General features: G+C 34.4%; 1 protein-coding gene across 2 annotated transcripts in view; it reads left to right on the top strand.

The window, feature by feature from the left end:
- LOC148937140 (uncharacterized) overlaps positions 1-13,861 on the top strand; it is a 29,674-nt gene that overhangs the window by 4,406 nt on the left and 11,407 nt on the right. Inside the window, exon 6 of one of the 2 annotated variants that reach the window (XM_089074107.1) lies at positions 10,222-11,906. The exons of the other annotated variant lie outside the window; for it this stretch is intronic. Coding sequence (XP_088930233.1) covers positions 10,222-10,238 — 17 coding nt within the window. The 3' untranslated portion in view covers positions 10,239-11,906. Of the gene's footprint in view, positions 1-10,221; positions 11,907-13,861 lie in introns of those variants that run through there. 2 annotated transcript variants of the gene reach the window in all.

The raw sequence follows: 13,861 nt of genomic DNA, 5'->3' as shown, positions 1-13,861 counted from the left end.
AAAATTAATCTACATTGTGATAGAAATAAATATAAGCATGGCACAATGATAATTATAATGTAAGATTTGCCATGTAGCATGATGTAAAAAGGACTGGAAGAAATAAACAAAAAAATGCATAATTTAATGATATCGTGGGGAAATATCGTAAATATATATATTTTTAAATATTTTTAATTGCAATCATTTTCCAATGACCGTTATCTTAGTAATGCATCTTAAAAAGCACCTCTAATTTATGCAAATATATTTATATATATTCAATATTTTATTTCTTTTGCAAACACTTTTAGAAAAGTATCTTATATAAATTTCTTTCAAAAGATGTAGTAAATACAACGTGTTTCATGATTACAACATTACAATGCTATCTTATACTATGAAAATATTTTTTATTGATATTATGGGATTATAGAAGATAGAAAGATGGAAATTTTAATTTGTTATTCGGCAAATGCACGGATAAATTTCATTTTTTTCTTTACATACAATTACAAACAAATTATTTCATATTTTATATTTTAGCTTTTTAATGATTAAGATTGATTATCTCAATTATGAATTATATACTAATTCCGAATCAGACTAAATTAATATATTACAAAAATATATATGTATGTATATTTATATATGTATACAAATAAAATTATAAACCATTTTTTAATATTTTTTAGTATATTTTTATAATTATTAAAGCATAAAATTACTTTTCCAAACATGAACATTTAAGAGAAGAAAGAGGAATGGGATAATTTTGTTTAATAACTTTTTGAAATTATTTAGAGTCTTTAATGAATTTTATATTAAATATATTATTATATCATATTGGCATAAGAAATAATGTGTTTAAATATTATTAATATAAAGATAATTTAATATTAAACAAATAAAAATAAAAAATATGTGCAATTGGAAAAAACACATATACATAAATTTTTTAATATTCTTTCGTAATTCATAATCGATGTATTGAAGATATAATTATTTTTCTTTAAAACTATAATATTTTCTACTTTGGTATTAATAATATTTTTTATATCTTAATAAATTTGCACAAATAGATGAAAATCCTTTTAAATTTTAAATGATCTAAATCTAAAAAATTGGGACCGTCATCTTAAATGAATGTTACACTATTTTTATTCTTTTAATTGAATACTTAAAAATATTCAAATTCAAAATATAATAAAACGTTTGTTCAAATTTGCCTTATTTGTCTCTGGAAATAAAAGATAGAAAATATTCTATAATTAAGAAATGTAAATACACGAGTGAAGAGCTATAGTAACAAAGCCATCGTTCGATAACTTGCTAAATTGATGTTTTTTGCTCGCACGTGCGCATCGTATATAATGTAATTTATATTCATATATTACATTACGAGGCAGATGATCATGAATTTAACTCGTATGACCAGATTATTAGTCTGTCATGACAAGTCGATGATAAAAGTCGTTTGCAAACGCATTGTGAGATACGTTGCAAAATACTTGGTGATAAAATGCAAAACATTACTTATATGGTATGCGGAATATGCATTCGCTCGACCCTCCAAGTTTTAAAACGAATACTTTTGCTTCTGTTTTTGGTGAAAAACGTTCTCTTATCCGTATGATTCTCTTACTCGCCGATTTTTTTCTTTTTTTATATGACAGTATCTTATTCGACCGTGCCGCCTTCTACATGTAAGCGAATCCACGTTGTAATTAGTTCAAGTAACAGGTTCGATTCGCCACGTGGACACGCTGACGATCGATTACATTACCCGATATCGCTGGCAAACCCAGCGATGACTCCATCTAATTTCGATCTCTGTCTAATTGATTACATTATCTGTCGCATAATTTCGTAAATTGCTTGCGGAATAATAATAATATCCTGTTTCTTCCATCACATCTAATTTTAATGACATCTCCGCGACCAATTTGATATCTTCCTTACGGGCAATTTTGATGTGATTGCGCATCACTTTTCAACATGAAATAAAATTCAAGAAAAAATTCTGCTGGAATATAAAGACGACTCGAATGAAAAGGAGAGTTAAGAATCGCGTTACACACTTGTAACGTTCATCTCATTTTCCCTGTCCTTTTCCGAAATGCGAAACGTACGACAGCGTGTTCTTTAATCATAAATGATATATTTCTTCTTCTCGGACCTCGGATCTTGCGTATCGAACGTACCGAGGCCTTGTCGTGTCAAAGTTTTTCCGATATTTATGCGGCGACAACGTCTACTTACTGGTAGAGCCATTTCTAAAAATACTACGAAAACCGGAGCGATCCGGTTTTGGGGAGCGCCAAGGGTTTAATCGCGGTTTCTCGGTCTTTGCTTGTTCTTGCTTGTTGCAAAAATCGTCGCGCACGCTCGAACGTAACTTCGCTCGCGCGTGTACGACGGACGGACGGATGGACGGACGGACGGACGGCGAGGCTTTACACGCTCGAGGTGTTTCACTCTCCCTGGGAGTAGTGACGTGCGAGTGCGCGCGGCCGTTTCGCTCGCGAAGGAATAGCGGCACGTGGTAATCCTTGAAAATCGGCGTGTTTCGATTATGAAGCCGCGAATGGGCAAGCGGAGCCAACGAGCGAGCGAGCGAGCGAGCGAGCGAGCGAACGAACGAACGAGACGCATTCGTACGCCCACGCGATTTCGCATTTGCATCGAACGACGAATTGCTGAGCTGCTTATCGAACGCTGCGAAATTCAATCTGTTTTTTTCGGAATAATAATCACAGACGGTGGACTTAGCTATACTTTGACTTAAAAAAAAATCTAACGTTAAGTAACGTCCGAAAAAAATAGATCACCACCGGAATACCATTTATATTTCCGTAAAACGTTCGTAGCTTTGCTTAGGAGGATGGAATTAGGAGGATGTACCGTATATATTTTTTTTATCATTTTTGTATTTATGTGATGAAAAGATTATGAAAAACAAGTTATCTTAAACTGCACTTAAAAGAATAATACAAAAAAAGTATAGCGATAGTTAAAATCTGAATTAAAGATTATTTTAATAAATAAGTAGAAGTGTGCTTTAATGAAATATAATTAAGATACAATGACAGAAATTTCAATTTTCTTATATAAATACTTTTAATATTCAAGATTATTTATGTAAAGTTTCATTGTGATGCAGAGATTAATTGTTCTGTAAATAAAAATTTAACTTTCGTAATTAATTCTTATGTAAAAAAATTGAGATTTTTCTCACGTTTCTATTAAAGTATATTTCTACTTTATATTTAATAATTTCTGATTTATCTAAATCGTCGGAAAATTTTTTTAAATCCGATCCAGAATAATGTATAATTTTTTCATAATTTTTTTATTGTAAAAAAAAATATGTACAATGCATCTTTAAAGACTGTGTGATGTTAAACACCATTGTGTTTAATCAAAGTTAAATTAGAAATAAGTTTCATTTCTATAGAATTTTGATGAAAGTGTTGGTATTCTTTCCATTTTTAATCAGCTTCTCTTTAGGAACATTTCTTCTTAAAATATGTTAGATTTCGATGTATATTTATAATTGGTATGAAGTAATTTAAATTTTAGCATACAAATATGTAGTCGACATTTCAATTAAGAGAAAATCGACATCACATTAATTGCAGAATTTATATTATTATTACACTCTCGATACTCAATTAATATTTTCCACTTTCGATATACATGTTTTGATTGTCTAGATATTTGTACAGCATAATCTAATTTAATTTTTTCAATCTTTATTTAGCTTATATTTATGGTTATCGACATTCCCGCGGGACATACGCGCATAATAACATATCGGAAGTAATTTTTTAAAGAACGATATTAAAAATGCAAAATCGCTTTCGAGGCGGATAGACGCGTTCTTTCCAAATTTTCTTTTTTATGTTGACAATATGCTTCCTCGCAGTCGACAATACGATTAGGCTTTAATTGATACGTACGGAAAATATACGAGATGAAATATTAATTAATCGAGTAATTAAACACGGCTGTTGCGTTTGACGTTCCTCAAGTTCGCGAAACGTTCAGGAGAATTTAATTGGTCGCGTTTTTTTTTTTTTTTTTTTTCGCCTTCGCGCATACACATCCCGGTAAATTTTCGCGATGCTTCAGCGTGCAAACGCGTTCGTGGAGCACGCTTCTTGCCAAATTGCGATCAGCTGCTTCGGCATAAATCACCGACCGGTGTCAACGGAATACCTTCGCGGAATAAACACGCGAGGAGTACGAAACGGCCCGGGAGACGGAGAGAAGAATTTATTGCACGTTCTGGGATAAATCCCATAAGTGCATTAAAACGTAGGACGAGTCTGGAATCATAAAAATTGCTAGTGGAGACAAAGCTGCGTGCACCGCGCATTACAATATGCATTACAATTTGTCGAATATTATTTATTTGTGACATCAAATTTCGATATATCTCCCTTGATGGAATGTAGTTTAACAATTAACAAAAACTAAAATAAAATCTATCCGTGATAGATATTAATTGAGAAATAATCTTGTATCATTAGATTTCTGTTTTAAAATTCAAGATTTTCAAAAATTTATCAATGCCCAATTACAAAATATTTATTATACGTTCTCTTACGTTGCACTCTCGTCGGAAAATATGTTTAGTTCGAGAGAAGAAAATTGCATGGCATGGCGGTTCTCCATTTCCTCAATTTTCCAAATTATCGAGTTTAGAGGAAATAAAAGACCGTTTCTTCTTTCTCGGAGCTTGTTATCCTCGTGTCGGTTCGCGGTTCGTGCAGCCGAGGGCGCATCGCCTTGCATCGACAACTCTGTCAGTTGCTGGCAATAAGGCTAAAAAAAAAAGAAAAAAAGAAGGCACCGTGGGTCCGCGATGCGCTTCGCTTCCTCGGCGCACGAAGCCGTTTCGAAGGACAATCGAACGGGGTCAAAAGTCCTCGCGTTGCTACGCGAAACGTTACGAAGCCATGGAAACGAGCCGGTCGCGCAAGCGCCTCGCATTTTCCCCTCCGGATCCCTTCACGGTCCCCTCCTCTCTTTCGATTTTCCGCGATTTCCGGCTGAGCAAGTCGCGAGTTTTCCCACTTCTCGGCCTTTCAACATCGAAATCTAGTTGCTTCTTCTCATCTCGATGCGTAACACGCTTCACGTTTATCCGACATCCTGTCCGTTCGATGATTCCAATCAACATTAATTCGCGTATCGCATTACGATGACCTCGGTGCATCGTTGCACCTCGCTTGTACATTATGCTTTTCGTTATTGAAATTTCTATTTCTTTTATCTGTCTTTTATCAAATCTCTATATTTCGCTCGTGCGAAATCGAACGTGCATAACTTAAAGGGGGGAAAAAAAAAAAAGATAAAATAAATGTGTTATTTTTGACACTTTTAAATAAATAATTGAGATAAATGAGAGGAGGCGAAATCTCAAAACGGTTTACATTAAGAGAAACTCTCTTAAAAACGTAACAAAAAAGAAGTTTGTGAAGGACGAAGCAATTGCTAATTTATGAGCCAGAATATATTGTCTACTTGTTTGTTGTTACTTTTTTTTTTTTTTTTTAGTTACGTGAATTTTATCATCTGCATTTGTATAATGTACTTGGCGCTAAAAGTGCGCTTGTTTAATTATAGCTTTCGTTAATTAACAATCCACGATTTATGTGTTTAAAATCCATGGCCGCTTTTAGCACAAGTGCGCCAAATGAAAGTAAGAATATCAGTAAACGAGTCGATAGGGGGAAAATCGTGTCGGCGAATGATGCATCGTTAGTCTCTCTCAAGGGTGCATGTGCAGCGGCCCAGGTGAAAATGGCGATGTCGCAACAGCGGCTATTGACCGCTGTTGAAGGAAGTCGAAAGTCGTAGTCTTGACTTTGCAAAACTTTTTCATTGCTTTTTCTCACTGCGTTCACCATAACGCGAGCAACATTTCTTTAGCTCGGATTAGTTTATTTGATGATTTCCGACTTGCAATCGGTGGTTCACACTCTTCTCTCTTTCATAATTTCTGAAATAGCTTATACTTATATCGCTTAAAAGTGGCAATACGTATATAAAGCTTATTGAATATTTTTAAGGTAGAAATACAGACAGAATGATATATCGCCAAGAATTCTCTAACTGGCTCTAATGGCTAATTACATTTCTAGTTTTTGTTCGAGATAGAATCGATGCATTAATTCAAAAGCCGGAAATATATAAAATATACAAAAATTATTTTTTAGTCTCGCTTCCATATTACCACCGATATTAGTATTTAGTTATTCTTATTACGTAATGTATTTGACAATATATTAGGTATCGAAAAGTCTATTTCATTTTCATGGAGATTATATATTTAAAAGTCACGAAATATGTTGATACGGAAAAGCGTATTCGTTTCTTAATACGGAAGGTGCAAACGGCATTTAAATATGGTGAATTATATTTTTACCGTATGACGATCGGGATTATAACGTGTAGGAAGATGTGTTTGCCCGCTCGCTCGTATCTGCGATAGTGATCGATCGGTCAACGGAACACCACCGTGAATATTGGGTCAAACAGCACACGATCTAAGTTCACTACTCGGCGGCTAAAAATGGTGCCACTGTTCATTGACTTCAAGGATGACTTCAATCAATTATTTGCGACTAGGCGTAGTGGCGTAGTGGCGTAGTTCTCTCTCTCTCTCTCTCTCTCTCTCTCTCTCTCTCTCTCTCTCTCGGCCGCATTGTAAAACCGATATCTGTACTCGGAAACCTTAATCCTTCACGCTATTGTCTCTGATGTATCGGTCACGCTACATTTCGCCGTTTGCATGCGATAGGTTGCGTGCAATGGTGCATAATGGTCTGTCATTGCATCCTATCTGTAGATATCGGATATTGTCCGCTCTTTGGTCATTATTCATTACCTGGTGACAGTGAAAACCTATCAACCTATCACTCTTCTGCCAAACGGCTGTCCATGTGCCTTTTTGAATATCTAATTTGTTTTAATTTAGAAAGGCTGTTTATTCAATCTTTTAATACCAAAAGATATATTCTCTTCTCTTTAAAAAAAAAAAAATTGATATTTTTATTATATGTTAAATGTAATAAATTTATTTTTAAATGTGCATGGAAGTTTTCGCGTTTTCTTCTTTTTTATTATTTTTTTTTTTTATTGATTCATGAAAAGAAAAAAAGAACTATGTTATAAAGATATTTAAGAACTAAAGCAGAGGGAAAATGCAGGAAAGATATTTTACTGAAATTGTAAAACTTTATTGTAACAAGAGCTTTTTTAGTAGCTCATAGATATAACTTGTGTTTATGTATTGTAATCATGAGTTATCTGTGAGATGTAACAAAATTTTTGTTTAGATATTTCTTTTATTAATTTTTGTGATATATACTCGCTTTTGTTTATCGAAAGTGGTATGTTAGTACAGATTTACAGTGAAATTAATATTAGTTTTTATCTTCCTGACTAACTTTCGCGTCGGTTTGTCGCATCCGCGGCGCATCACCGCACTTCATTTCACACGCTCGATAACTTTTTGATAGCTGATTGGCAGTGCCTGCAGTCTATGGCCTTAATCGACCGATTTCCAACGACAAAACCTTTCTCTTCTGCACCATTTGTACGATTTACTGTTGCGCTTCGGACCGCGCAATTATCGCCAGCCCTGCCTGAAAATCGTTTCGTTCTGTCCACATGCACAAGTGCGCCATAATCACGTTGAGGACTCCATTTCCCTGACAAATTTTCGGCCGCGAGAAATAAAGGAGAAAATATATTGCCGGTTTTAATCAAACGTTTAATTAAATTAAGATTTATGAGAATCTATCATTTCCGTACGCATCAAATTTAAATTAGAATTTTAAATTAATTTTTCTCACTCTTATACTGGATTGTTATATTTAATTGTTTGTGACAATAATTATAAGATAATTAATAAAAGCAGAATAACAAATTAATTAATATATGTTTGTATGTCAGATTCTTTAATAATAATGATTATTCTACATAATAGAAAAAAAAAGTCACTATCTCGAGTCTCTATCTCATTTTTATAATTTTATAATGTGAGTATAATCATTTAATGTGTTGTTTGTGATACAATAATTATACAATAACTAAAAGAAACAGAATTAATGATAGTATCAATTTCTTTAATAATAATTATTATTTTATGTAACAAAAAAAATCGAGTCTATTAATCATGTTTACGTAATTTTATGATGGGTACAATCATGTGATACTGGGGAGCTGCAAAAAGTTCAATCATTTATGCGTGAATCAATATTCTCATCATTTAGAAACGGTCTGCCTTATGTCACGGATAAAATTCTAATATTAATTATCAAATTTTTTTTCTCTCGCATGCAATGCGAGAGAATCATCATTTCACTTCACTTCACTCGCTAATCTTTTGACAGCTGCTTGACATTGTTTGCAAATGGTTCTATTCTATCTACATAAAATGACAAATTTCTCCCTTCCGCATCGTCCGTTTGATTCATCGTTGCAGTTAACAAAGTATCTTTGCTATACTGAAATTGAGCGGAATATATGGAAAAAAAATTCTGGTTAAAAATGGACAAATCAGAAATTCCGATTGAAATTATCAGATTTCTTTTTTAAATCAAAAGTTTATTGAAGTCTCGTATTGAATTGAATTTTGATTAACTTCAACCGAAATTTCTCTGATTTGTCCATTTTAAAACAGAATTGATTTTGATTCGAAAGAATTCTAAGTAATTTTAGTAAAGATAAATATTTCATTTTGGAGAATAATATCTTTTATTTATACCATATTTTTAAATTTTGTGATAACCGAGTAAGTATATCCGAAACTCACGCGTATAATATAAAAATAACTGGAGCTCTTTTATAGTGCCATTTCGCAGACTACGAACTATGAACTTTTCGGCGGATTTAACGAAAATTCGTTCAACTTCCTGTCAATTTTCGGCGAATGCATCCCCGCACCGGTAATCTCGATGCATCACTGCACTTCACTGCACATATCTCGTGCGATAGTCTTTTGATAGCAGAGTCTGCAGTCTATGGCCTTAATCGAGCAATTCCAAACGATCGACCTCAAACCTCTCCTTCCCTCCCCTCTCTCTCTCTCTCTCTCTCTCTCTCTTTCAGTTTATGCAACCGGCATATGTTGCACTTTAGTCCGCGTCAGTGCAAATCGAGATGCAGCACGACCTCGGGATTATGTTCGTCTCCCCCATTGTACGGAGCGGACCTTCGTTTATGGCGAACGTAACTCGAACTTTGAGAATTCAGAGATGTTAAAACTCGAGTGATATAGTTCAAGAATTTTATTAGCGAGGGACGTGGACGAAATTGTAGGAAAAGAATTCAAATATCTCTTGGAGTGCTCTTTAATGGCGTGGTTTCACGTGGTTTATATGCTACGGCTGTCGCAAAAGAGTTAAAGACTTGAAAATTCAATATACCAAGCTCCGAAAGAAAGAATCCTTAAGTTCCAGAAAAGTCCGTGCGATCTCTCAGAATTCTTAAGAATCTTTCCACAGATTCCGAAAAAATTATTTATCCAAAAATATATCGCAACACAGAAAGAACTTTTACTGGCAAAATCTAAAAACTTGATACCAATACTGAAAATAATTTTGTCAAACTCAAAATTATTATGGACGACGTTTAAATTAATTGTTGAAAAGATAAAAAATTTTTGCAATATTATTATCACGTTGAAATATTTGGTTCAACAAAATTATTTTCAGATCCGGCCAAATTTTCCAATTTGCCGGCAAAAGTTTCTCTTCGTGAACAAATATCTTTATCAATTTCCTTTATTAATTCGGTTATATCGGTTCTATATTCGGTTATTCGATTATATCGGTTTATTAATTCGGTTATATCTTTTTTGTACGATGCTAACGTGAACGTTTGATTCGCGTCTACATGTGACCAAAAATAACATTGTAACTTGGCAAAAAGAGTGAGTTACCTAATGATATTCTTTAATCGGTCGGTCACTGGTGCGTCTTTACGGGCCCGAAATTGTGCCTCTTTTTTCGCGACGCGATATTACTTTTTGCCGCCAGCCACCACCAATATTCGTGCCGAAAAGGGAGCAGTGGGCCGAGATCTGTCGGCGGATTCGCAAAGTCACGCGGCTTAATGCCTCGCGGAGATATCCCGACGTCATCTTGTCGGCCGCGCGAATAAAAGCGACGGAAAAATCACACAAGCCTGACGTAATTCGCCGTGCCACGGTGCCGTGTGTTCTAGAGGAGCAGACTAATTAGTTACGTTGCTGCTCGTAAGAAGGAGTCCCTTGCCGCCCGCGAGAATCGCTCTTACATGATCGCGTACGAAAATCGCCGGACGAATTGACGGAGAAGGAAAATTGCCAGCTAATATCGTCACGGAAACAGCATTGAAACGGCTCGGATTTTCAGACATGAATGCGTACCGAGAAATGAAGTCTATCTTGTTGAAACGAGCACCAGCGATATTTTCTATAGAAACAGCCGTCACTTTTATCTTTGGAAATGTATTAGAATTCTTTTAAGTTTTTTTTTCTCTTTTTACGACGATTTGTCTATTCAAATTGAAGCGCATTATAATATTTCATCGTTGATGCCTGAACAGTATATTTCACAAAGTGTTGTAGCGATAAGTAAAGTAATATGCGCGTTAAAAAGCGTCAAGATATGTCTTAGAATTTTAGAAAATTGTACACGTGTATATTTTTGTAAAACTTTATATTTTTTTATACTATATATATAATTTATTATATATATATAATGATATCTATTTGCGATCTTATCCATATCGAGATACGATATCTCTTAATGTCCTCTTTTAGATATATTATCTGTCTCAATCTGTTTGAATGTCTTCATTTTAATAATTCATAGAACCGGAAAAACGTGAATACATTCACGAATTTTTATCTGCGAGCAAACAATAAATGTCGCGATTTGAACATGTATTGGTTTTTCATAAATAAAAGATCGAACGATTTTGATCTTTTTTTCTTTACGGCATGATAATAAAATTGCTATATTTGCTACATCGATGCCTCCACGCATCTTAATCTTATCCACATGTGAAGATAGAGTATCCCCTTTAATCTTATCCGCGCAATGTCTTAACAACATTGGCGTCTGCGATGATCTATGGTGGAGCCGTGAGGTGGAATTATTTCGGGAAAGATCGAAGATCGCATGGCGCTTTTTCATTTTTATCGCGACAAGGGGGAGATCTGCATTGCGACACTGTCTCTCCTGCTCTTTTTAAGAGCTCAGCCGGTATCTCCGTTTATCCGATTCCAACGCGATGATCTATACGCCATAACTCCAGCTATCTCATCCTCTAGGAGGCTGATGTGCGTATGGATCATTTCTATTGAAAAAACTGAGAGAGTGCGGATCGAAAAATCGAGTGATCAAAATTTGCGGATAACGTGAAATGTTATCAGAAGTCATCTCGATTTTTTGCATAAAGAAAGAGATATATTTAAAATGATGCAACACGAATTTTTTTTTTTTGTTTGTTATAAATTGAATAATAAGTCTATTCGATTTTGAGAAGAATGGAGAATCTTTTGAACAAATATATTTTTTAGAAACTTAGAAGTATTTGAAATATGATAACATGGTATTTGAAAAATGATTTTTAAAAAATTATGAATGACAAGTAATAACAATATAATAAAAAAGTTATATATATTGTCAATTTTCACGCATTTATTATTTATTTATCATTTATTGATGTACTAATCTTGTGTGTTTTAATTAAATTTAAATAAAATCTACGAACAATTTTCTGAAAAATGTAGCCAAAAAAATATTTTTAAATTTAACAAAGAATATATATATATAATATTTTTAATCTTTGATTTTGAATTGAATTATGATAAAGAAATTTAATTTAAAAAATCAATAATTTAATTAAATTGAATTGACGAGACTTTGTACACACATATATATATATATATATATATATATATATATATATATATGTTTTAATGTGAGGGAGGGAGCGAATTGTCGAAGAACTTTTTTCTAGAGAAACAAGTATGTTCTCTACTAAAGTCGGATCAATCACTGAATTTGAGGAAAAAAAAAAAAAACGATAAAGTCGTCACGAAATGTTCAACTTGTTAAATTTATCTATGTGTAAAATTTTTCAACACTCCTACCCCCCAGTCGCACCGTTCTTTAATCGATATTAGAGAGCCAGTCGTGAAATTCTTCCAACGCACTGCCGCGCTCGACGCGCTGAAGTGCCGGCCTTGGCCGGTTGTTGTGCTCAAGGATTTCGCATCCTGGGCAGCATCGATGACGTCGCTCGTTGTCCAAGGGTCGGAAAACTCGGAAATGGATTTCACTGGTGGGGGAAAACGAGGCTCGTGTCGACGTGCACGTAACCCGCCGACGCATGTACGGCCGCGCTATGCAATTTGTCTCTGACAGACTCGTATATCTTCTGGCGTATCTGTCGATCACAGGATGAGATCTCCTTTCCTTCCCCCTTCCCTCCCTTTTTCCTTTTTTTTTTTTTTCCCCGTTTAATCTTCTCTGGCTATCACGTTGATATCGTTAATGCGATAGAGAGCGTGCTTTATTGGCTACCTGTAATTAGCCTTACGTAGCCTTTCCGCCTTACGTAAACGAGAAACACTTGAAAAGTCTTAATGCCTCTCCAAGTGCATTGGCACACGCCCGCTCGTAAACATAATGTGTATTGTAACATTTTTCCGTTGTTCGTCAATTGACATTCTTTCAGTTGCAGTTTTCTATCAGCTGCTCGCGCGGTGTTATTTATCGTCGTCGTCGTCGAAGGCGCGTTTTGTCCTCGGGACGCGTCCGTTCGGTGACACTTTGTATAACTCGCCGTCTCGCACGCTCGTACGTGCATTGCCGCTCGTATGCGAGCTCTCCGTATCAGGTCGGTCGATTAAACTAAAATTAACTCGTCCAGTTCGCGTGAGCGAGTTCCCTCTTTCGGAGCACGTTCGAGCATTGCGTTCACGTCGACGTCGTCCTTACATCGTCCTACAACCGCGTCTGAAGGATCCCTGGCACTCTTTATTCATAACGCATTCTTCGAAAACGCTAATGAAATAATAATCTATTTGAGCTTTTAGTTCTTTTATAACGCACTTAGAGCGGAAGATTGATATTTTGAGATATTCTATTACATTATTCATTCGTCGTAAGTGTTATGTTTTGTAATTCAAATTTGCAGTGTAGGAATCTCTGGTTCTTTTTATTTATAACGCATCTTTGAAAACATTTTAATGAAATAAATCTATTTCATCTTTTATTAATTTTTTTATAATTTAGCATTTAGAATAGGACATTAATATTTTCAGAATCTATTACATTATTCATTCACCGTCTTAAAGTATATTATAAGTGTTAAATTTTGTTATTCAAATTTGCAGTATATTTTAATTTCCTGTTAATTTAAAGAAATTTTGAAACTAGCAAAATTTATCTTGATTAAGTAATTACATTTTTTTTAATTATATCGTGAGTGAGTATTAATAAGAATATTTATCCTGGATGATGAGCTTCTTTTCGAGATGTTCCTTTCGATATGATTTTATTTTTGACGACCTAGTTATTCCAATAAAAGGACTCTTTTGAATACATATTGATTATTAGCCGAAAGTTTATTATTAATTTCAGCATTTATATCATAAGTGCATTATTTCACAGTCACCTCGAAGCGTTTGTCTCGGACTAGTCTTCAGTGCTTATTCGAGAATATATTTTTATCGGAATAATAATGAAAGATAATCGGTCTGGACTTTATTTTAGCCTTCGACATCTATCGATAAATGCGTATAAGAATCTCCCCGAGGCGCTCTTTGCGAATCTGTTTTGCTTCCATACCTGAGAGCGTACTCTCCTGC

Source organism: Pogonomyrmex barbatus, unplaced genomic scaffold, assembly GCF_055798465.1.
Source record: "Pogonomyrmex barbatus isolate J1 unplaced genomic scaffold, ASM5579846v1 scaffold16, whole genome shotgun sequence".
Classification (NCBI taxonomy): domain Eukaryota; kingdom Metazoa; phylum Arthropoda; class Insecta; order Hymenoptera; family Formicidae; genus Pogonomyrmex; species Pogonomyrmex barbatus.
The sequence above is the reverse complement of the archived record's forward strand: the minus strand, read 5'-3'. Positions and strand labels throughout refer to the sequence as shown.